This window comes from Vanessa tameamea, chromosome 10, assembly GCF_037043105.1.
Source record: "Vanessa tameamea isolate UH-Manoa-2023 chromosome 10, ilVanTame1 primary haplotype, whole genome shotgun sequence".
NCBI classification, from domain to species: domain Eukaryota; kingdom Metazoa; phylum Arthropoda; class Insecta; order Lepidoptera; family Nymphalidae; genus Vanessa; species Vanessa tameamea.
The window spans coordinates 2,257,707-2,284,829 of NC_087318.1; the positions used below are offsets into that span (position 1 = coordinate 2,257,707).

Genomic DNA, 27,123 nt, shown 5'->3' on the forward strand with positions numbered 1-27,123 from the left:
AAATTTAAAAAATTGCACATTTATAGAATCTACAAAAAAAAAAAAAGTTTCTTCGTCATCTATTATATAGAGTTGGGATAAACTTGAAGTCTTGTAATGAAAGATGCAATTTTTTTAATATACAAATTCTGGAGAACAGGTGAAAAATAATTGTACTGAAGTTTTTATTTAACATTGATATTGACCGTCCGGAACTATTATCAAGATTCTACTTAAACGTGCCTCACGTTAATTCCGGTAATACGAGACATTTCTTTTATACCAGATTATATAGAACGCAATCAGGAAAAAGTTTCATCATATCGAGGTTATTATTGTTATTATACCATAATAGTAATCAAGTAAAAGATTTAGACATATGTCATGATGCCACCCTCAGTTCAATCTAAAAATCTAGAATATTATTTGTGCTCATTTCTAATTTTATGTTATATTTAATTGTTTTTTTATATAATTATATAATAGTTAAAAAAAAGTATTATAATCCTCATCTCTCAAAAGTCAAAGTCAAAACTCTGAGGCCCGAACTGAGAAGAACCGGCGAAAGAAACACAGCGAGATTTATTCAATTTTTTATTTAAATGTCTTTTTTTACAATTATTGTTTCATGTACATAATAATAAATATATTTTCGTTATTTGAAACAGCTTGGAAGCGATCATCTCATTCCCGGAGTGTGCAATCAACTAAGAAGTCACTAGTGTTGTAATGTCCACACACAAACGCCCTTTAACGGTTCTTTTAAATTTTACAATTGAATATTTTTGAACGTTTTCTGGGTGCGAAGCGACAGTCATTATTTTAATTTCTTACGAATCGTTTAGGCCCCGGTTATAGATAGCACGAATAGCCCTCTTCTGCAATACAAATATGGTATTATTATCAGCTGCAAAATTTAACTTTGACTTTGCTATCCTATTGAAAAAAATAAAAGTCTATGAGCTCAATAGTGATAATAGTACACATATATAGAAGTAAAGTAACGGGCTGTTAATGTCCCACCGTTAGTCTAACGTCTTCTCTATTTTGAGGAGTACCAAATTTTCGGTTTGTAGCGATGGTACGAGGCGCCGGTCATTTCTGAATGTGAGGTCACAATGCTAACTTTGCCGTTGGGGCAGATAGCTAAACATATCATACATTCCAAGGTTTCTATTAATAATTTAATCTTAAATGGAACCAAAAAAACGAAGTATAAATCGATTGAATTACATTTTAATTTATATTTTGCTCATGCTACCCCGCAATCTCTTTCATGAGTCTGTGTCGCTGTCAGTGACCTCGTGGGTATATAGCTCTATTCAGTAAAAAATATATATACATTTGAATGGAATGAAATGAAAGAACATCAATCGAAGGATGTAATTGAGATATGTATTGCATTACTTAATCAAAAGGAGGCTTCATTCGTGTAATTTCGTAAACACATTAACGTTGTGACATGTTAGTTAATTTATGAGTGATTGTTAATATTTAAAAAAAAAGCATCGAAATAAACAACAAAATACTCAAAACTTTCACACAATATGAATTGTCATTTTTTTTTTAATCTTACAAGATGAATCGTAACGAAGACCAACTTTAGACATGTCATCATTTTTTTTTTTATGATACAGCTAGGCGGACGGACAAATAGGCTACGTGGTGGCTAACGCTCACCACCGTCTATAGACAATGACACTAAGAATTATTGACCATTCCTTGCATCGCCAATGCGCTATCATTTTTGGAAACTAAGATGTTATTTCACTCGTACCTGTAGTTACACTGCCTCACTCACCCTTCAAACCGGAACACACAAATACTAAATATTTATGTTACACTGTCGAATATTTGAGTGGGAGGTTCTGACTAAGTAAAAATAAGTCCCTTAAAGTCACAGAACCCGGTAAAACAGAATGGGTACGATTTGAAGAAAATCGGAAATAGGAATAAAAAAATATTTTAATGCAATATCACAAGTTTATTATGCAGCTCAATAAATACTCTTTGTTAAAGTTTTGCTAACACACAGAGCAGTTTTATCAACCGCATAAATACAATATATTTGGCTTTACACAATTATCCTACTTACGGTATTTACCAAACTATGAGAAACGTCAAACATACATTAAAATTAAAACATTATCACAGACATCAAATACTTAAAATATCAACACAGAATCAATTAAACAAATTACACAATTAACATATTATCTACGGTCAGTGTTATTATTTTAGTAACATTATTATTTATTGTAAAGCTGCGTCTAGACTATAGGAAAATTGGTAAGTGTCTGTCATTACTGAAAGTTAAATAATTACAATATCGTATAATTAACAAAAATCACCAACTATTTTAGTCAGTTTTACAAAAAAAAAACGACATATTAAGTCCTTAAATTATCAAACAAATGTAATAAAGTTTATTAAAAAGTAAATAACATACAAGAGAATCTCTATCACTGAACAAAATTTTTATTATGTTTTATAATTAATAGTACAACAAAGGTCCAACTTCATAATTCACAAAGTTAATGAAAGAAAATCATGAAAGCAACTACTTTTAAATGTGTAACTTATAAAGCTGCGTCATAAGAAACAAAATGGAAACATCCGTGTTGTCCACGCGCATTAGTGACAAATCAAATTGTCAATAAATGTATTACTGTATGTAATCGTTGCTGATGGTTTGAGGAACAAAAATTACCAACACACTAATAGACAACTATTTTGTTAGAAACGCGACCCCACTATTAACAATCGACGGTTTCGCTCGTAACAGAGTTGAAACATATATGATTTTTAACCAAGTTCTCTAAAACTAAACTGTATTGAGTTATTAATACTGTTTATATATTAACATCATAACATTAAACAACAATTTCCAAGAAACCGAAGACGCACATTTTCAACTTATGTATATTAATTTTATTACTATGATTAAAATTTAGTTTGAACTGATTTCAAATCGACTTCATTTTTCCTCTTCTTGCCCCGGAAGTGTTGTTCTATCTCAGCGAGTGATTTCCCTTTCGTTTCAGGAACCATGAATAAAACGAAGAAAAATGCCAAAGCGCAGAAACAAGCGTACATCCAAAACGTTCCCGCTGAAGTCAATACACGCTGAAAAAGAACGAACCATTGATATTTGTAAATATAATATTCTATTATGAAACAACTACTGTTGCAATACGATTACTATCCATGTAAACCAGTAACCTGTAGGAATTGAGCTGAAATTTCGCAAACAGTTGTGTCAATCTGTTAGAAATATATAATATATTTCGAAGCGTCAATAGCTCAATGATTTACTGGCCGCCTAGTGATGTAAAAAGTCGCAGGATTGATCCCGACTCCTTGGGCTATTGTCGTCCCCACTTCAAACACACGTGATAACTTTAAAAGGAGGGGTAATAGTAGTAGTAGTAGTATATAAATATTAGTAATTCCTTAATTAATTTGGGGCATTACTACTCCACTCTATAAAAAAACTATTTCATTTATTTTACACATTAAAAAAGCTTATTTTATAGCGTTGCTAAAACGGTAGTCTTATTTTATTAATGATTTGACAACCAAACTAGAAATGACATCCCATGTGAACAGATAATATGATTAACCTTGATTCAAATAAAATGTTATGTAAAACCTTATTGACATAATTTCTTACCTCCAAAGCATGATAAGATTTGATGACGGTGAACATGGACATGAGGTTCACGGCACTGGCCATGGCGGACAGTTGTGAACGGTAATGGGCGGGGAACAGTTCCCCGAGCAGTAGAAACGGAAGGCCTCCGAATCCAAGTGAAAATCCCAGCATAAACACCACCAAGCTGGCAATCGGCAGGTACCTTTAAAATAAATGTCTAAATTAAAATAAATAATTACTGTAGGAGTGGTTCTTTTTTTCAGGCGATCGGAATTACGATTCAACGGGGAAATGCTGCTACCATGCTTGCCGCCATTCTACGCGGTCATCATTTGTACAGAAGCAATTTTTAATGTTTATTTGTACTAGTGGGTCGCTCGCGAAACTTCTCGTTTATTCAACAGATTTTTACAAATTTCGAAACCGACTAGTTTTTTTTTAATTTAATTTTATTGTAAACTGACGACGTCTGTTCGCACGTTTGACATTTGTTTTTTTTTTGTTATACAGCCAAAGAGCCGCTCTCTTAAATTTATTATTTATTAAATCATAACAATTTAATAAATTGCAATCAAGAATTCTCTTTCTATTTTTCTGCACATCAACGGCTGGAGCTCTTTAAAATGAGACCATAACCGATTAAAAAATCGGTTATGGTATGCAGCTATCGTCCCATAATCACTGCAACAAAACCGGCTTACACTATTAATATATAAGATAATTGAGGCCTTAGTGTAATCAATTCTTGTCACTGGATAAAATAAAAAAAAAAAAATGTACCTTCAAATTCTTGAGCTGGGTTCAATTGTTTATTACTTGTTCAAGGCGACAAATTCAACTTAAACATGATAATAAGTTAAGTTAATCAAAGTTACATGAAATGTATACGAATTCGTAGATAAATCTTTTTATTACGAAAGAAGAACTATGTATGTAAAACCTGCAATATTATTCGGTAATAATTTACTTCAAGCAGTAAAAACCGACTTACAATGGATACGCTATCTTGACGCGCGTATCCTTTGAATATTATAATTATTATTGTCCATGTCGCATGTCACGTTCTGACATTTTACGATTGTCTGCAGTGAATTTCGAGTTTGTTCTTACAGATTTATCTTAATACAAAACTGTGAAAGGCGGCGGATGAAAAGTGAATACATTCATCTAAGATGATGTTGAAATAGATGAGCGGAATGATGAGAATCGATACAATAACGACTGAGTTTCTTGCCGGTTCTTCTCGGTAGAGTCTAAATTCCGAACCGGTGGCAGTTTTACTTATAATATAGTTCCGTAAAATGATGATTCAAAAGTGCTTGTAAGAGTCTACTTTGGGTCACCTAATGGTAAGTGGTCACCACCGCTATAGACAATGGCGTTGTAAGAAATATTAACTATTCCTTACATCACCAATGCGCCACCAACCTTTGGAACTAAGATGTTACGTCCCTTGTGCCTGTAGTTACACTGGCTCACTCACCCTTCAAACCGGAACACAACAATACTGAGTACTGCTGTTTGGCGGTAGAATATCTGATGAGTGGGTGGTACCTACCCAGACAGGCTTGCACAAAGCCCTACCACCAAGTAGAAAACAAAATAAATAACGACACTAAAAGAAAAAACATAAAAATAAAGTTTTAATAGGAATATATATATTGAATAACCAGTTATGATTGGAATCAGTGTTCATAAAATGATTAAATATATATACATATATTAAATAATTATTGTAGTTTTTATTTAAAACATAATGGGGCCGTTCTTAATGCGCTGCTACAGTTTTTGAGCCAAATTACGATATATTTTATTTTGTTTTTTTTTTTTCATAGAAATATATTCAATAAAAATAGAAACATTAAAGTTGTGGACGCCTACCTTTTATATAATGCAATTGCTGATGGCGAATAAATATAAAAAAGCATTACCTTAATAAGTAAACTTTTGCTATACTTTTAAAAACTCCAGTTTCCCGATGGCATTTTTTTCGTACAGTCATATAAATAAAAAAAAATATTATAAACGTAAGTATTGTTTATTACACGCAAAGAACTACTAACCTATTGATATAGAGCTATACTATTGTTATAGTTTAAATTCCCAAGAGAAGCGGAATATGACACTCTCGCGAAGGGAGGCTCGAACTTGTTGGCTTAAAAGTGTAAATATCTCTACATTCAAAATATATAAGGTAACAATTATGTTTAAATGTATAATTTTTAGAGAGAAGCGCGGTCTGAAACATATACATATAAATAACGGATTTCGTTTAAACAATCTTATCAGCTTATTTGATGAAATTAGAAGCTTAAATTATTTTGTAAACTATTTAATATAATATTGCCTATTATCATATATTTTTATGACAATTATTATGTTTGTATGTATATCATTGAACTACTAATACGAATATTTAATTAATTTAAAATCTTATTTATTTTATTAAAAACAAGTGTATCCGCTATTCGTATCAATCACAGCTTTAATCGCTGTCGCATTGATCCAACAAGGCGAGAGCATATGTCGGTTCCTCTGAAGCCCTTCCAGTCACTTCGGCAATGTTCTACGACAGCTGCTTTAGTTCTATCGTTATTATTTATCTACCGCTGCACCATCAAACCCCATAGATTTTCGATAGGGTATATCCGCCGCTTTTGCAGGCCAAGGAATCACTACCACTTCCCGGTGCCGATGGAATGACTCATCACACGTCACGTCATTACATTAACCGTCACTTAAAATAACGGCCGAATAATATTACAAGCGTTTTTATTCCAAAATTGCAAGAATTTCAAGAAAATATATAACATTAACAGACTTTGACAATTCAGTAGAAGATATCGTATCTGATTTAAATCTTATAATGACTAATTAGGCCATAAAAAAGTTTTTATGTTGATATGACACTAGACGTAGTCCAAACATTTTACACTATTTTGAACCTAGTTATCATACTATGTTAGTTTAATTTTATTGCAGTTGTCTGTTTAGTGCTTTAGATTCAAAAAGTACTAAGAGTTTACGACTTGATAAAGGCGTTTTCTTTCTATAAAGTATTATTTTATTGAATAATAAGATTAATTAATTAATTTAGTCTTAAAAACTTTTTATTTTTTTAAATGGTAAATTTGGTTATATATTGTGTCTTATTATGTATGCGTATACCATTGCCCAAAAAAGTTCTCTGTACCATATACCTGCAGAATAAATACTATTTCAATATCTGCTACATTATCTATAGTATATACATAAACTAGTCTAGCAGCACTTATGTCCGTGAGTATTGAAATAGTTTTTTTTGAATAAATAAATGACACTACTTATTTTCCTGCTAGGGTACAAAAATGGGTGCCCCACTGACTTTTGGAGTGATCCCCCTAGAAAGATCGTCGACTCAACAAAATCAAGTCTTTCTTTATTGAAAAAAACCTCGGTAGAATTGACTCGACACTTGACATTGGCAGGTTGCATTTAGGACCAAATTATTTATGTCAAGCCAATCAAGAACCCGTGACAGAGCACTGCTTACAACGTCATAGTTGTTTATTTCTCTGTCGAGTTAAAAAACAAGGAATATTACAGATGATACATGTACTTTACAATGTCGCAAGTCTTATTTACAAATAAGGTAAATCATTTACATATATTAAACATATCAGAGGTCCTAAAATTGAACCCTATGGTACACCCATTTGTTCCAAAGCGTCATTTGATTTTGCACCCTTAATAACAACCATCAAAACTCTTTCATTAAGGTAGGAAGAAATGAATTCCAATACAGGGCCCTTGATTCCATAATATTTAAGATTTTCTAGAAGAATACCATACCTAGCGCAATCGAAAGCTTTTGAAGCCACAAAAAACTCCAATAGCATTTTGTGACCTGTCCCACGCATCATAAATGTGCTCAATAAATGCTATACCCGCATCAGTAGTCGAGCGACCTTTGGTAAAACCGAACTGTTGAGAGTGTAATAGCTTGATCGAGTTAAAGTATAATAACAATTGATTAAGCATGATTTTTTAAAATATTTTACTTAATATTGTCAAAATAGAGATTGGTCTATAGTTTTTTGGGTCATTTTTATCACCGGACTTAATGGGATTATTTACTTAATTTAAATAGATCAGGAAAATTACCAAATTCTCCACATTTATTAAAGATGACAGCTAAATAAGGAGCCAAGTCGACAATTAGGTTATTAATAATTGCAACTGATAGATCCCATAGATCGCTGGTCCTTTTAAGATTCAATGTTTTAAAAGTTTTTAATACTTAGCAAGGAGTTATATTCACAAAGGAAAATTCTACCTCAATCTTGGGAAAGTAAAATTTAAATAAGCCTAAAGCGTCATTGGGTGACGCATTAAATCCTTTGATAGTATTTACTGGAATATTAGAAAAAATATTCTTCGAATTGGTTAGTCACATCTATGTAAATCTACACATACAATATTCTTATTTATATATTTTAAAATAGTCTTCTCGCGCATACAGTCATCTTGCAGTTATGAGTGTCACTAATACAATTATACGCCGATAAAAATTTAACGTAAACTCATTAATTATTTTGAATTTGCTTAAAAAATATATTTATATACAATTAAATTGGTAATTCATTTAATTTAGGTTTTAAGTACATGTTTTTATATTAATGGCATTGAGGTCACGTTTGTATCAATTTATTTTTTAGAAATTGTCTTTTGATAAACTCGTAAAATATTAATACTTTGCTTCTTTAATTCAATGACTAGAGAATTATGGAGAATATATACAAAAAATACCTTCGGTAGGTGTATGCTGTCGTAGAATTTATATAATCGTCTGAGTATGTCTTTCGAAAAAAAAATAGTTAGTTAAGAAATATACATTTATATAAACCCAAACAGGCTTTACCTAAAATTTAAAATAAATTTCGGTTGAAAACATTTCGAAGACGTGCCGGCAAAAATATCTTAAGGCTTAAGAGATTCGGAACCGCAACCCTATTTTTAATTAAATTATAAATTTGGATTACAATTTGATTTCATTATAATACCTACTAATAATACTGAATTTCTCACGCAGCGTTATTACATGCACACAAATCTTTTTATATTTTTATGCCCGAAGTATTATCGGAAACAAAGAAACTTCCACCTTTCATGTAATTTTAATAAATTTTATCATATCTACTAGTGCTCGCCAAGATGGCTAAGTAGTTAGAACGCGTGCATCTTAACCGACGATTGCAGGTTCGAACCCAGGCGAGCAAAATTAAATTTTCATGTGCTTAATTTTTTGTAATTCATCTCGTGTGCTCGGCGCTGATAGAAAACATCGTGAGGAAACCTGAATGTGTCTAATTTCAATGAAATTCTGCCACATGTGTAACCACCAACCAGCATTGGAACAGCGTGTTGACATAAGCTCGAAAACTTCTCCTTAAAAGGGAGGGGTAATGAAACATTTACATTAACCTTAGCCCAGTAATGAAACATTTAATTTACTAGAGATGTGAGTTATATTTACGTAGTAACAAATATCACTAAAGTATACGTAAACATATAGTTATATACGAATTTCGGCAAGCGATGATTCACTGATGTATGTTGTTTGTACATAAATAATAATTATATCATTTAGAGCACATGTCAATACACGCTAACCACAAGTCAACATTCAATTAGCGTTCCTTAAACTATTAAATAGGAAAAAAAAAACTATTGTTCGCACATACAAAGGAATTGAATTTAATTTAACAAGTATATGACGATGAATAAAGTAAATCATTGGAAAGAAAACTCTAATGGTCGTCATAAACGTGAAACTTGAGTTAGAACCGTTTCGTATTGTTTATTTTTCACATATCCACCGTGTCATTGGACTGAGTCGTGTTTTAGAATGCAATTTTAATATAAAAAAATATTCCATACTATTTTATATACATTTCACGTAAATTGAACACGGTTGAAAATATTATCCTTCCATATTTTCCTTTCAAAAGACATATATATTTCATACCACAAATACAAAATATTCAGGCATCCGTTTTCAAAAGGCATGAGATTATATTGAAATCCCGAACACAAACTTCATTACAAATAGTGCTATTGTTTTAACAAACAATAATGAGTCTTTGTGAGGTTACGACCAATCGACGCGAAATATTCCTTAGACAGATATAGACTACTACTTTTTGAATTACATTAATACATATTACTAATTAAAGGCAATTCATAAAATATTCGTAGTACATTAACTCACCCCAGTAAAGAGTTGTGTTCAAATTGAAAGTAGAAAGCAGCTCCCATGGACAGCATGGAAACACACATCGTGACCGCAGAGAGCAGCAGCAGCGGCCGACGGCCAGCTCGGTCCACGAGGACGGTGCTGACTCCGTTACTGAACAACTGCACTGCGCCCACTATGATCGTCGCTGTCATCGCGTCTAGCTTGCTTCCTACAAATAAAAACGGTGTTTTCACTTGCTCTGATTTCCAGTCAGCCCACATATTCAAACATATAACAAACAAACGTGGCAGACAAACTCATACTAACAGTCTTCAAAGGCTACAAAAGTAAGAGATAAATCAAAATCAACGAACCAATTAGACTTTTTAGAACCAAAACGAAAAGCTTTTCAAAGTACAATACCAACGAATTAAGGAGTACTTTTGATATGTACATATGCAATACTACACATGCGAACTGGCAAAGTCATGAATATTACTTACGTTACACGGATGTATAATTAAATAAGATAAATCAACGCGACGCCGGAGCCAGCGTGTCATTATTATCATTACACGTTAAACGCTTATAATATAATTATGTTATTATTGCGCCTTGAAATACATATCGGGCAAGTATTATATTGTTACATAACATTGAATAATTGCACTAATTTCCTCAGGGATTTTTATTCCAAATTTCGCTTCTGTGTTGTGTGTCCATGAATGTTTGTGCGTGTTTGTAATATATTCATGAGTATATGGATGTGTTTACGCGCGTGTGCTTGCGGACTAAGGTGTTTTTTTGCCTTGTCGTATAAAAATTGGGAACAATTACGACTGATTCAATATTAGAATGCATATATTAAGTACAAAATTGTGTCAAGTCAGAAAGGAAAAGTAGACGGGGCACAGAATGGGCAATAAAGGGATTACTGCCTATGCCTAGAATCAAATAAGACAGTATGAATGTCTGTTAGCAACGCTATCAAAACATGCTTGACAAGAAACATAAAAATCATTTTTTTTAACACGTTACAAAAACTATAAAGTACATTAATCTTCAGATTAAATCACACGATAATATCAACTAGGCTCAATAAAACAACATTTTTATTATATTAATGTTCATTAAGTGAGTGTTGTGAGCCGAGATGGCCCAGTGGTTGAACGCGTGCATCTTAACCGATGATTTCGGGTTCAAACCCAGGCAGGCACCACTGGATTTTCATGTGCTTAATTTGTGTTTATAATTCATCTCGTGCTCGGCGGTCAAGGAAAACATCGTGAGGAAACCTGCATGTGTTTAATTTCAACGAAATTCTGCCACATGTGTATTCCACCAACCCGCATTGGAGCAGCGTGGTGGAATATGCTCCAAACCTTCTCCTCAAAGGGAGAGGAGGCCTTAACCCAGCAGTGGGAAATTTACAGGCTGCTAATGTAAAATGTAATGTAATGTTCATTAAGTCATCATTTATAGATACTTAAATTACAATATCATCATGAAAGATGCCAAATCCCAGAAAGGCTAAATAAAATATTAAAAAGACGAAATGACGGAAGGAAAACATATATGTTTATATAAAATAATTACATTTTCAACAAATTAAGACAAAAATAAAAATAATGTATGTGTTTATGTTCTACTTTTCAAATTTAGAAATGGACTTAAATTCAGAAACCAAAATAGAAGTTCTTGTTAAAAGAACATTCTTAGTACCAAGGACGGATTTATCAGGTGTTAAGTTCAAAACCACATTTATCTGTGTTAAAAATTGCAAGCATGTAATAATGTTTAGTGCATACGTAGATAGTGATAATGTTAACGAATCTAAGATTGGGTTCCTATCAACGATTTCCGGGTTTGTTTCGTGTCACTTCAAATTGCAAAGACTATACAAGTAGGTCATAGATAGCTTATATTTTATCAGAATAAACCGTAGTGCTGTCATGTGTTACAATAAATGTTACGTATCCTTACCAGCGGTTTGGAATATTTCGACTGTGAAGAAGATGACGGCGTCGATACCGCTGAATTGTTGGAAGAAGAGTAAGGCAAACCCCACAATGAGAGGCTTGATGACCGCTGAAGAAAAGAATACTTCGCGTGTAAATAGACTTTTGGGCTCTTCTCCTTTTTGATTGTGCCTGCGAGAATAAAAAAATGTTAAATATACCATAATCAGCTCAATAACTATTACGCAACTTTTTATTTATAAATAGTTAGATATAGATATATATATATATTTATTTTTTTAAGAACCAAAACCAAATAATGTACAAGGATGTATTATAGCTTATAAATAATATTACAATTTGTATGTACTTATTCTATGAGTACAAGCGCCTGAACTAGGCCGAGCCTGTATCTTAGACTGACTATTATACTGAATAAAGACTATAATAGACCTGGTGACAGTTACAGTCACAATAAGACATATATTTGTATATATACAAAGCACGAAATATGGCGTTCCGAACACTCACTGTTCGACTCAACTGAACTGCAGACTGTTCACCTGACATTAGTGTGGCCTTGCCATTCATTCAATGCGCCCACATACGGAGTGGCGCTAATAATAATTTGAAAATCCGAATCAAAGTATTAACCCGGATTTATTTGGTAACAATTCAAAAATCGATTAAGTAAAATTACTGTTCAAATGATTGAATACCTAGCTAATAATATCGTAATGCCACAATTGAAATAATAATTATTTATTTAAAGACGACGCCATCCTACAATCTGTCAAATTTGTTACATTACGAATGAATGAAACACGTAATTCCTGGCGCTAACGACGTTTTTGTCTCGAGAAAACTGTTCTCTATAAGCGATCTAGTGCTGTACATTTCAATAGTTTGATTAGATGATACAATAATTATTTATCGGTGCAGCGAACTTAAGTTCTAACTCTTACCTGTATTTGAACCGATTTTTTATATGAAAATTCTTGTCTTTCGTAGAATGTATAATACAAAGCAATATAATGCCATAGGAACAACATATAAGTAGCCTTTACAGCACTTGCTTCTATGCAGTTAATTAATTTGGTACCAATAATATTTCTAGAAATAGAGCAGTATAACTTTATTTCATAATAAAAAAATATTAAAAAAAAAAAAAAACATTTCAGAAGAGTTGAGTATATGATTAAGTACAAGCTAAGATGTCACCCCGTCTGTCGTAAGGAATTTATCACACATCGAACATCGCTAATACAAGTGTTTAAATCTCCGAAAGTAATATTCATACTACAAACCTTAGTCGGATTTTTTTTTTATTTGAGAAATATACCTCAATTTTTTAGTTAACATATTTATAAAACAATATTTTATTATTATACTCATAATTTCAGTGTGTGTGTTTTTAAACGTATGTAACCTATCCATTAATGTTACGTCCCGTACGGTCTATGAAACCTTCGAAGTGACATTATTCCCTAGTTAAACTGACTTAATTAACATTATATCATAAATATAACATATAGTATAATCTAAGGCCCTTTTATAAATTCAAAAACTATTTCAGATTGACATAATAATCAATTTATTTTAGCGCGATATTAAAAAAAAAATATATTTTTGTTTATTTTGTTTTCTTACTTCGTATTCATAAATATTTTGTTAGATTGGCCTAACGATCATTGGCATTGACATAATATATACGTATAATCAAGCAATCAAATTACTAATGTACGTTATTATTCAAACAAAACTCACTCTTGATCGTCCTCTTTGACGGTAGCTATGGCATGTTGGGAGAGTTGCAACCACTTGACCGCGGATGTGTTGTCCAGGCCTCTTGAACTCAACCATATTGGAGACTCAGGTAACGGTAGTAGAACAAGAAATAAAGCCGCTAAAAGAAATAAAACATAAATTTGATTCATATTAACCAATTAACAGTATATCACAAAATACACGACATATAATACTATGAACAGCTGTCTTGAGATTTGATTACTTATATCTTTAGATAAAGTGTCATAGCGGAGAATGCGTCGAAAGAAATAGTAACAAACAGTTGGCCGTTAACTACATGCACACTAGTATGACGTTTAGCACATGTAAAGCGTAGCCATCACGCACACCAGGACAATAAAGTTAGCCCGTTTGTTTTAGTTGTTTTGTTATGCGACATTCTATCTATATATATATAAATAATCTAAGGTCATATATAACTATAAGAATAATAAAAATTATATAACTCAAAAGTATTATAGTTACATTATGTGACATTTGGGTATAACGTTATTTACGTTATAATAAATAAAAATATAGTTCTACTGACCGTCAAACTAAGCGACTAATATCTCGGAAATCAAAACTATTTCATCTATATATATTGTATAGCTGAAGTACATGACAATCCGAATAAATAAAGTTATCATTCAATACATCAATAAATATAATAAAATTGGAGTGTCCGTTTGTAATATTAAATTAACCGCTTTTTATTAAATGCATATGTATAGAAGATATATACCAAAATATCTTTTATTTTTAATTTTTGTCTGTATTTCTGTTTGTTTCGGCTAATCTCTGGAACGGCTGGACCGACTTTAACGGGACTTTCACAGGCAGCTGATGTAATAAAGAGTAACTCAGGCTACAACAATAACTTTTTAACAATAAGTCGCGGGCACAGCTAGTTTATACTACAAAATCATAAATAGTGCAAAGGCATTTCCAAGACTTCACCTCTTCTCGGATACTAGTGAAAAGACTAATTCATTTTTTTGCCAAGATAATCGGAATTGCCATTCAACTGGAATATGCTTTTAAAGTATATTTACTCTATTTTGCTACTTTTCTCCGCAATACAAATACTTCGCAATACTGAGCTATTTATAATTTTTATTTTGTTATTTCTAATAAGATTTTTAAGACATTAATATATATAATTATTTTATTGATCATGATCATTGATCAATTACGATGTAACATCTAAATATAATTTAAAAAAAAAGAAGTTAATTAAGAAAAACAAACAATTTTGAAGATAACTAAATATCAAAATCGTTTGAATACTCGAGTATGAAGAGTAACATGGTCCATTCTACTAATTCATAACGGTAACGTTACGTTGCCGACTCTATTCCGGTCCAACTTCTTCTATTCCTTACAAAATTAAATCTCAGCTAAGTCGTAACGGAGGTCCTATTCTGCTACGTATAACGATTACAATAAGTTTCACCTTCGACCGAACCGCATTAGGATTGTTGTATAAGTAGAATAAGAAAATGGCTAAACTGCAATAATTACATTTCGATTCAATTGCGATGAAGTAACAATTTCTTAGTATATTCATTTGCAGAATTGTCCCCCCCCCCCACGGGTATTTCACATAAGATATTTATTTTTTATATATACATACATTGTTAACGCTAAAAAGCCACAAGCGTCATTATGTCGCAAATTGGCGTACAGCAAATTATAGTGAAGTTGCTTATTAAAGTGTTAACTACACTATTTGATGTTTATTTATCTGTATGTAGTAAATAAATAACGCAACGACAACATGTTCGCGTATTATATTTTCATTACGCGTGTAATTTAAATCACGACCAAATAAAAAAAAAATTGATGTAAATTTAAAATAATAATATATAGAATAAATATTTAAAAGAAATTCCATCTCGTTCTTTTTCTGTCGAAATTAATTAAAAAAAATAAAATAAAAAAAAAACAAATTAATTTATCTTATACTAAATCTTTATCTTTGTTTGTAATAAAATACATATTTACCACAGAACAAGGCGGAGAGGAAGGACAGATGTCTCCATGACAGCCAGTTACCGGCCAAGTAGGAGATTAGAATGCCCAGTGACATGGACAGTGTAGGCAGAGATCCGAGCCTTCCACGGATTTCAGGATCACAGCATTCGCTTACCTTACAACAAGACTTATTAAGTCATTTCTTAATTCAAATACACATACATTTTATATCATTTACTTCACATATTAGAAAGCATTCTTATTCCTACACATTATTAAATATGTGTGTATAATTAGAACACCAATCCGCAAAATAAAATACCCACAGTCAATAAAAATACTTCATAATATTACAATCACTATTGTATTCTTGACAAATCTTTTTTATATTAGAATATCGAATTGCGTTTATTTCTAAAAATATGTTATGTAAGTAAAACTGAATCGAAACGCCTTTTGGAGGTTGAATATATTTTATTTACGATATAAATATTAATTATACATTGCTATAAGCAAATGTGTTTTGTATTACACTGAGCAATTATTAATGAACACAGACTTCCTTATAAGTAACAATGTTGAACTGTTAACTATACTGACATCTGCTTTAGATCTATAACCTACGTAAATATTATTGACGTACTAGAAATAAACTTAATAAATTAAAATAAGGAATTACACAAAAACAATAATCATACATGGCTGAGACTGTTTGAAACGTCTGTTGCTCAACTAAACGTTTGAGGCAAATGTAAATTTAAATTATATATAGCAAACTTATATTGAATCGACTTTTATTGCTTTAATCTGTTTGATAATCTGTACAGGTCGATAATACTTATGCGGTTACATCGACTAAAATTGACTTGTGTCAGTGAGCCTGTGAGTATTCTAGCTAATAATGTAAAAAAAAATAGTTTTGCTGTAAATTGGTTTGAGTTGTCAACTTCCCACTGAATACCATTAACGACAACATTCTATGTCCATCATAATCAAATTTTAATATTATGGTCATTACGGTGTTACGCACGCCGTTTGAAGTCAACATCATCTTTTGTTCGCAAAATATTAGAGACAAAAAAACAATGAATTCTCCAACGACTCCGACCTTCTCGTAGCACGGAAATAGCGTCTAATCGAATTATAATAACTTCTAAACGAAAAGTGAATATATATAATAATTTTTTAAACAACAGAATAGGAGAAGGGTATTACCAATACTGTATCGTTTTGTAGGATACAAACAATCTCAAAATTCTATATTATTATATTTGGCATCTTATTTGAAACTGTTCGAAATGCTTTTTTAGCAATATTTATTTTTCAAAGTGATCAAATAAACTTTTTGTGACGACTAAAAAATTGTTCCTTTTGTAAAGAGAGAGATCATTCTATACTTGTAAAAATTACTAAAGTATATATGTACAATATCCATCCATACACATCTATTATTGTCAGCTGTGCATCCTTTTGCAGCACATGTTTTATCAAGATATGAAACATAATTATGTGTAAACTATTTATATGCTATAACGTGGATGATCAATTTATATCTTCAACCATCGTGGACACACTTGCATTGAATACCTTTAGGTCTATTTCTGTATTGTCACATGTATTATAATTTTGTATTAAATTAGGTTTGTACTAAATTAAAGTATTTTAACGCAGCAACAACAAAAGGGGTGTCCGTTCATATATTGCATAAGCGTTTATGTTTCTATTGTAATAAGCGTCAACACCAATTGGACTTCAGGAAACGTTCTCTCAGCTCGTCTGTAACTACTTCTAACTACATATATTGTAGCTTGTGTCGTATAAGGTTTACAAAACGTTATTAGAGTCCAAGTCTCTGAGTCTCATAATAAGCCTTCATTTTTTCAATATAATTAATAATCTAAACCAACTAGCTATATTTTGTCGTATTACAAGAAACATTCACGCATAATACGAAAATCATAAATTGATTTTAATATCATATTAAGACTAAAGTTAGTGAATAAATACAACGTGAGCGTTAAGTTTACTTAAATATATTACACACTTTGATTAACATATTGAAAAACTGCAATAAATAATATACTCACATATACTTGAGCTGGCGCTAAAGCGAAGCCGACGCAAAGGCCTGACATGATACGACCCAACAATACGAGCGGAAAGTTAGGTGCAAATCCGAGTATTAGCCAACTGGCAGCCCAAAGTGGTGCAGTCAGTTGCAAAGTTCGTTTTCTGCCCGCACGTTGCATTAATGGTCCGGAACACATACTGCCCAGGAAGGCACCTAATGGTGGTATCGCACCTGTAGAGTAACAAATATCATCGTCAAATAGACTAATTACGTATGAAAGCATAATATTCAATTACGCCGATTCTCACATACTTTGATACTTCAATAGGTCGTTTTCAATAAGACTCGCCTTGAAATTTGTGTTTCGTTTTACTCGTTAATATATTTTAAATTTCAACGAAATCTATAATGGCATCATAAAATATAAATACATTACACAAAAAAAACAGTGTTTTTAATTCACATAACTTGTCATATCCTTTAATCACTCTTGCAAAAATCAGAGACATCCTCTAGTTCGGATAAGCGATGAACAAATTAATTAGATACTTACCAATCCATGATTTTTGTTCACTGTGCTGAATAAGATCTGGTTCCAGACTTTCTATTGAAGGTATAGCGGAAGCTGAATATCCTCGGACCAGGCCAATAATAAGGAAAGCGAGTGAAGCGCCGAAGGTGAGCCATAACTGAAATAATTTAAAAATAAGCAGTGGTTGTTACGTCACAGGATATCTCCAAGAAAATCCCACACGCCAGCATCCTCAATCTTTTTATTTAGACTTTATTTCTAGACAGTGATAAACGACAGTGGCCTTTATCAGTAATACTCAGGAGTCAGCACTTTTAAAAAATATATATATTGTTATTAACTTAAACTAGAAGTATTGGGTAAAATGTGTAGGGTCAAATATACTACTGTATTTTAAACTACAATTTGCCAATGATTGAGCTGAAATTTTGCTCAAACTTTTGGTGATAAATGCAGACTGTTGAAATATGATAATCACTTAAGTTCTTGGACTAATCGAGGTCTATTATAACTTACGTTTTACCCAAATATGGATTTACCTTAATAGAATCAAGTATTATCTTTTACATTAGTCAAGTCGTTTTCGAGTTATTGGTACCACCTCGTTACATACTACCGTTTTTTTGAAAGTTAAAAGTTAATTAGCGCTATGACATTTATTTAAAGAAAAAGATAGTTAGACTGACAAACGGTCCATCTGACTTTAAAACGTCACCACCGTCCTCTTACAATGTCAATACCCCACCAACCTTGGGAGATATGGTATCCTAACGTAGCCTTGAGTCAAGTTCAATGTAAAAGACTCAGTCAGAAAAAAATAAAAACTAAACAAATTAATTCAAAATATGGCAATTTCATTGTACCTCCTATCTCTTAAATCATGATCTCGAAATATTTTGTATACACAAACTGGACATTTAAATTATAAAGACAGTATTGTGTATAAATTTCCCACGACTGGGTTAAAGCCTCCTCTTCTTTTTGAAGAGAAGAAGCTTACTGTACCAAGATGCTGCTCCAATATCGGTTAGTGGATACACGTGACATCCCCAGCATATGTAGGTTTCCTCACAATGTTTTCCTTCCCCCACTCCGACACAAGATTAATTATAAACACAAATTAAGCACATTCAAATTTAATGGTGTTTGCCTGGGTTTGAACTTGGAATCATAGGTTAGATTTTTGCTTTTTCCTATAACTTCAAGCACAAAATAGCCGACATTATCTACTCTTCCTTATCTCAAATTTTCACTCCACAAATAGTCAGTCATAAATGTGAAACAAATTCATCGTTGATTCAGATTCTAAGATTACATTAAAGATACTTCATCGGACAGACGTCAATGGCGTCGCAAACGTAAGACGGAATTAGGGATGTAAAAAAATAGTTATCGAAGAAAAAAGATCGTGATAAATCGATATATTTCCAAAAATATTACTACAATATTAAAAAATATTTGGAAGTATTATTAATGATTTTATTTATATTTTAATCAAAGCTGTATTCCTTTAATATTGGCACTTGAAAATTAAAAAAAGAAACTGTGTTAGCAAAGCCATCAGTTCCGTCTAGGAAACCAATGTCAAAACCTAAGCATTTCATTATAATTGCTTAATTGAAGAGTCAGCGAAGCGCCGAAGGTCGTTTCTGTCAACAAAGAACTTTTCTTCACCCGGATTGAATTAACCAAGTACCAATTTGTAATTGATAAAATGTGAACTCAATCACCGTGGTATAATTAAAATATTGTATCATAATTAAAAACCTTTTTATCTTCATCAGCTCAAAGACTTTTGTGTATATTATTAATTGTTATTATTTTTCTTCTTCCAATTTTTTTCTCCATTTTAGAGGGGTAATTTGAGTTTTGAGTTTTTATAGAATTTAGCATATGATCATGACAAGAATTTACGTGTGACACGGCAAGTGTTGAGAATTAAATAAGAAAGGCCTTCTGAATAAGTGTGGAATGGTGGATGCGGTCATTTGCAGGGCTTTTGAGTTAGTCGAGAGAGTTTTTGGAACAAGGATCGTTGTAGATATTACAATGGGCAAGATATTTACGTTATCTAATTGCCATTGCCATTATTATTAATACATAAATATCATTATTAAACGAAACGTCGATCACTCGATCGGGTCAAAAAATTCGATGGGTAACATCTATCGGCCTTGGTGATGACACATTCTTTTTTGTTAATAACTTTTTTTGCACTAAACAAAAAAGGTTGAAATTTTAATACAAGGTAAGTTATAATTATTTACACCTTCTGTCCAATTTTCAACCATCTAACAATTTTTTTCACAAAGTTATAAGCAAAAACGCTTTTCACCATCTCAACCCCCTAGCGTTCACCCCAGAGGGTTGAAAATTTTAATTTGTTATTATTTTAACGTCCCTAACCACATATCAAAAAATCATAATGATACTAATTACTTGACATTCACGGGCTTTATTGACTGGCCTATAATATGAGTTTTTACAATGTACAACGGTGATTTACACGACAAGACCTCGTTATGATAAACACGATGTGTGGTGTCTAAGGCTAATTCGTATGGCGGTGGTGGTAAAAGGCATTAAGCTATGCAGTCGTTCTCTAGTCTCTTTAGTGTAGACGTTTTATTTGTGAATTTCTCCGCAACAAAAAAAAATATTTTTTTAATTAACGAATTTCTAATTTTTTATTTTTTTTCCATTTCCATTTTATAAATTCTTTCAATAACTACATACTTTAATTTTTTTAAATGATGGTTATTTTTTTGAACAGTGCAGGGACATTTTTGCTTCGTAATAAGATATTCAGTGCTGGCTTGCTTACTTTAACTGATATTATTGTGGATCTTCTTTTCCGGTCTAGAAAACCACATTAATTAATTGGTTTCAGCCGCTAGTGCAAACGTGATAAAAATCGTTAAACAAAATCATTTACCCCGATTTTATATGATATGATGTTGCTATAGTTTTTCTCTTGGTTTTTGTCATTTTTTCAAAGTTAATCTTTAAATTATGTCATCTAATTAGAAGATTAACTATTTCGCTAATTAAAGCCGATAATCAGCTTCTTAATAACTTTCTATGTAAGAAAGGTCGATATTTTTTATATTAACACGTCATATGTAGATGTACCAGCTGCTCCGTGCGGTTTACGTCTATGTATTACGTTATTGCTTCGCCCCCTGTGTCGTAGTGTGATGTCATATGGTTTATATTTCTTACCTTTCTCAATAAATGTATAATATTTTCAAATTCAAGATTTTGAGATTACATAAACAAACTCTTAAGCTTTATATATAATATTATTGATAAAATATGTCATCGTAAGTAGGTCTACTACATTCTAATTATTAACTATTGGTAGTGTTTAAATATTGAAGATTAATCAAAAACGCTTAATTGTGAAGTTTATTTGAATAAAACACATTTGATTTGGTTTTTTTTTTTTAAATCGGTAGATAATTTCACCTCCTTGAAGTCAAAAAGAAACTAATGACAAAATGAAGACAAAATTAAATTTTATTAATACCGGCTCAGTATGTAACGTCGAATCCCATAGAGCTGAGATTCTTGTGCTTAATATGTGTATATTTCATCTCGTGCTCGGCGGCGAAAGAAAACATTGTGAAGAGGTTAACATATATCAAATTTCAACGAAATTCTGCCACATGTGTATACACCAATCCGGATTGGAGCAATGTAGTTGTATTAGCTCGAAACCTGCTCCTCGAAGGGAGAGGGAGCCTTAGCCCAGCAGTGGTACATTCTGTCACGTCGCGAAAAATTAACATAGTTACTTTTGTATTCGTAATATTAGTTTATATGTAAATGGTTAACATAAAAACTAAGTCATCGTGATGATCAATTGTATGTCAATTAATAATACTATGTTAATACAGTTAAACTAAAACTATGCTCTTATAGAATCAATATAATTCTGTATAAGTCCAAATAAACTGTTAATTTCGAAGGTGTCACTAAAAAAAATATCTAAATCCGAATAAGAGCATTCTTATTTAGATTAAAAGCATTTTTAAATCGACATAATTAACCTGAAAATACCACCGACTCACAATGTATTCTAACGAGATAAATCGGTATTTGGGAATATACTGGAGAATTTACATAAACATAAATTTAAACAAATAAAAGAAAAAAAATAACGGAAACGAAAGTGCGAAAGTTTATATTATTTTAGTGTATGAAATCAGGACTCATTGCTTTGTTCACGTGTTTCTCTCGAGACAGCTTATGATGTTAGCGCAGTCCGGGTGCCATACCAGCGAACAATGCCAAAAATTCAACAGTAACGAGGAAAGCATTGTAAGTAAAAATAAATTTACAGATCTCGAAAATGGGAAATAATAATCGATAAATTTCGTCCAATTCTTATCAAAATAAATAGTAATTGCGTAAGCCGATTTTTGTCCCAGTGATTGTGGGTGGTAGCTGCACATAAAAACCGATTATGATCTCATTTTGAAGAACTCCAGCCGTAGATGTGCAGAAAAATAAAGAAGACTCTTAATTGCAATTTATTAAAATGATTAAAATTAATTTTAGAAAACGGAATAAAGTTGCTGGCAGGTTAGAGAGTTACTACGGCTGTATTGGGAAAAAAATTAAAAATGTAAACAAAATTAAAGTAATTTTTTATCGACAATCTCCAATTCTAACTGAATTAATGCATACTATTTGACATAAAAAAAATATTTAAATAAGGTTTATCATTTCGGCGCCGAATGTGGATGAGAAACTTGCAGTTTGCAATTAAATGAAATGAAAACAAAACCGGGTGACCCACTAGTATCATATTAAGAGCGCTTATTCCAATTGCCGCTTTTCAGTTTCTGTCATTTTAAGTTTCTGTGCGTGTATACTACGTACGTACTACGTACGCGTATATAAATACAACTACTATAGTCAAGCCAAACGATTTAAAGTGATGCTATTACAATATCTATTCCTTATGTACTTTCTAAAGAGCCGAGATGGCCCAGTGGTTAGAACGCGTGCATCTTAACCGATGATTTCGGGTTCAAACCCAGGCAGGCACCACTGAATTTTCATGTGCTTAATTTGTGTTTATAATTCATCTCGTGCTAGGCGGTGAAGGAAAACATCGTGAGGAAACCTGCATGTATCTAATTTCAACGAAATTCTGCCACATGTGTATTCCACCAACCCGCATTGGAGCAGCGTGGTGGAATATGCTCCAAACCTTCTCCTCAAAGGGAGAGGAGGCCTTAGCCCAGCAGTGGAAAATTTACAGGCTGATTATGTTATGTTTATGTTAATAGTCTCCCCCATTTTGACTGGTCGATTCTGCTAAAGTGACAGTAGCTTATGCAATTTAAAGAGTTATAATATATCTCATAATTATTTACACATTGGATGTGTTTATGTGGTTCGTTATTTTCGTAATATTTTTTAATTATTAAGTAAAACGATCGATAAAAAATATTGTTTCATAATGTCATCGAAACTGTTTAATGAAATAAATCGGTTTATTTTTTGAATTTATATTTTTTTTTCTTTGACTATCGTCAAGGCGACATATTATGTTACATATTAATAAATACTAAAAAAAAAAAAAACTAAAATTTAAACGCGACTAACTACAAAAATCTCTAAAAAGCAAACAAAGGCAAGTAAATCACGCATCGCATGATCAACGGAAGAAGTCTATCTAGTAATTTCAGTAAACGCCGTATCGGGCGACCGACAAAATACCAATTCAATAGCTCAGTCGTGGGCCATTCATGTATAATACATGCGTTATATCTCGTTCTGAATCATCAAGATAAAGAATTTAGTCCAAGCTATCTACTATTACTTGAAATAATTTCAAATACTTTTATTTTTCTCTTAAATCATGATTGCGTAATCAAGCCGGTATACATTTGCCAGCCAAAGCAATCGCATTCGTTTTTGCGTGTAGTAGGAAATACTTTGTAATATTGTTAGAATCACTCTTTGTAAATAAGTATTATATTTAAATATGCAAATATATATATATATATATATGTAAGTGCGAATGTGTATCTCTTTAAACTATCGGAACTACTTATTACGATAAAATCTGTGCTCAGTCTGAAGTATATAGAGAAAAGACGTAATATATCAATCAGCTAATTATCACTAACGAAAAGATAAAATACTCGAAGGTATATATTATTTAACATAGGTAGGCAGACTGGCATATGGGCCACCAAATAGTAAACGGGACTGATGACACTAAAAGAAATATTTACCATCATCAATCATGGAAAAATAGACGTTATGTTCCTCGTGCCTGTAATTACTCTGGATCACTGACCTTTCGAATCGGATCGATATTAATAAAAATAAAAGTTTTATATTTTTAAGATAATTAATTACTTCAATATGAAAGAATATAACCCGCGGGCCCGGTACAGTCCCGTGCATAATTGTAACCATATAGTAATAAATTAAACAAGACCATTGTTTATAATTTCTTCACAATGTGATTTAAAATCTATTGTCATCGAAACATAATTGTATATCTCCATGACGAGTTGATAAACAGATTTACTGTAATTGTAAACACGAAATGGAGATATTTGCAATTTTGTATGATGTTTAAACATTTTTTTTCCTTGAGTTTCATCAAGGAAAAAAATACAATAGTATTTAGAGGCCAATTCAACTAGCTTTACTAGGGAAATCAACATTTTATTATTATGTCACTGTAATACGAATGTAATCTCTGCAGTGTTGTAAAATAAAAGTCGAAATGGAATGGACAACGATAAAGTCACGTAAACACATAATACATTTTCCCAAGTACAAGTAAATGCATGCAATTGTTGGATTTTTTAAAAATAGAATAACATTTGGTGCGCTAGTTTAGATAGTCAGTACATGGCATAAACACATTTGATTGCAACAGGAAATTGAAATCGTTTTACTTTTTTATAAAACAAAGCGGGAAATGATTGAATTGACCCTATAATACATTTTTTTTTATTTCTTGTATTACGTTATAAGTTTATTCGTAATAACTATGTTATAATTAGTTAAAATTTATTATTAATAAATTATTAATTATCTTATTTTGATTATATTTGCTATTAAGTTTAATATTTTGATCGTTGCGTGTATTGTTAATCATAAGCAGGATGCGTCTACAGATCAATAGACAATCTTACCTTTTAATTCTGACCACGTTCGTTAAAATAAAATAGTAAAGGGATTAGCAAACGGGACACCTATTGGTGGGGGGTCACCACTACCCATAGACATTGGTACTGTTAAGGAATATTAAAAATTTATATCACCAAGGCGTCACCAACCTTGGGAACGAAGATGTTATGACTTCCCAGACGGGAACAGTCCTACCACCAAATACAGTTTGAATTTTACTCGATTACCTACACTTTTAAATCATCCTACATCACTGAAGGTCTTTTAATTTATTATAAATATTTCCTATAACATTTTTAGTGTACATACTTAAAAAGGATTTTAAGAACAAAACAGTTTAGCTTAGCAGAGCTTAAATCTTTCTTTTAATGCAATTTTCTTCATCCAAATAAGGTCGTAGTTATAAAAAATTAAATTAATTACACTATTTAACACTTAAATGAATTTTAGGGAATTAAATGATGAACGTGACATTTTTACAGACAGAAGTAGAACAATTAAAACTTCAATTCAAGTTTAGTATCGACTAGTGTCCAATTAAAACCGGAAAATTGCTAAAACTATTCATTCACATATCTAAGTCAAAGCTTTCTACATTAAAAACAATTGTCATAATTATTTTTTTAATGAAGAGAATAGAATATGAGACTGTATTAAACCCATATTTTTAATCAAGCGTCAATACGCTTTCAAAAGAATAATTGCTAAAATTTGATTAGCATTGCGATTCTTTACGAATTCACTCCGTATCTCACTCGAGAAGGTTGGTGAGAGCCAAGTGACGGTGATACAGCATTTTCATATGCATACTTATAATTATTATTGTCAATGTCGCATATCACATCCAGACATTTTAAGATCGAGTTCCGCGGTGAGTACAGAATAGAAGGTGACTTACAGAATAACCCTACTGATGAATGTAAAAAAAAAAACAAAGTAATAAAAATGGATACATTATAATGAGTTACTTATACGTAGTTTAAATTCATTGTATATATATTAATTTGACTTTCCTTTTTTATGTATATAAGTATATACCTATTCTCTCCTATGGGTAATATTCATTTCTTATTTACTAATACTAATTTCTTTGATAACGACTTAAAAAAAAATAATGTCACCTTGCGTTTTTTTAGTATCTCACTTAATTAAAAAAAAAATATTTTATTAAAAGATAAAAAATAATGACGGTAACGACGCTGATCGTTATTATTTAAACGATTTCTGTAAAACACAAACGCTTCCTGAGAACGAAATAACAATTAAATCTGAACTTGTTTATTTAAATTATTATGGTACGTCGATTATTAATAAAATTACAAGTCGTATTACTATATATAAAAAACAAAATGTATGATGCTTACTTGCATTACAGTATCGAATTCTTAATTAAATATTTTACTCGTATTTATATGTATTAATATAGTAAACAATATAAGAATTATGTAATTATAAGCTATTATTATTGAGGATTTTTTATATAAAGAATATACATTAAAAGAAACATACCTGTTTCAAAAATGCTTCTGGTATTTTAGTCATCTCGAAAAAGTGAGTCAAGCGTCTCACTTGAAAAACGACGTTATTCTAAGATAAAAAAAATATAAGAGTCGATATTAGCTCGAGTAATTCTTCCTAGATACGCGACAACAGTCCTTGGCACTACAACAACGTGGAGAATTTGCGAATAAAAATTAAATGGAGCAGGCGAGACACCGGTGCCTCTTGACCGCCGGCTATGAATGAACCAGCTACGACTTCTTACGATCTGTTTTGATT

The 27,123-nt window shown here is 31.6% G+C and overlaps 1 protein-coding gene across 1 annotated transcript; it reads right to left on the reverse strand.

Moving 5' to 3' along the window:
- Positions 1-2,843: 2,843 nt before the first annotated feature.
- LOC113404383 (facilitated trehalose transporter Tret1-like) lies at positions 2,844-27,123 on the reverse strand. Its single transcript, XM_026645259.2, has 9 exons — positions 26,854-27,123; positions 18,199-18,334; positions 17,662-17,876; positions 15,605-15,749; positions 13,577-13,715; positions 11,835-12,001; positions 9,885-10,080; positions 3,653-3,836; positions 2,844-3,105 (listed from the first exon to the last, which is right to left on the reverse strand). Exons 1-9 carry the CDS (start codon positions 26,884-26,886, stop codon positions 2,923-2,925), a joined length of 1,398 nt encoding a protein of 465 aa, XP_026501044.2. The 5' UTR covers positions 26,887-27,123; the 3' UTR covers positions 2,844-2,922.

What these genes read in the sequence shown, in the direction of transcription:
- LOC113404383 (XM_026645259.2), bottom strand. Translation starts at nt 26,886, where the DNA reads ATGACTAAAATACCAGAAGCATTTTTGAAACAG. An exon ending in CCTCTCCGCCTTGTTCTGTG is followed by an intron (nt 13,716 to 15,604) that starts GTAAATATGTAT and finishes TATTTCTTTTAG; the next exon opens with CGGCTTTATTTCTTGTTCTA. An exon ending in GAACACAACTCTTTACTGGG is followed by an intron (nt 3,837 to 9,884) that starts GTGAGTTAATGT and finishes TTTATTTTAAAG; the next exon opens with GTACCTGCCGATTGCCAGCT.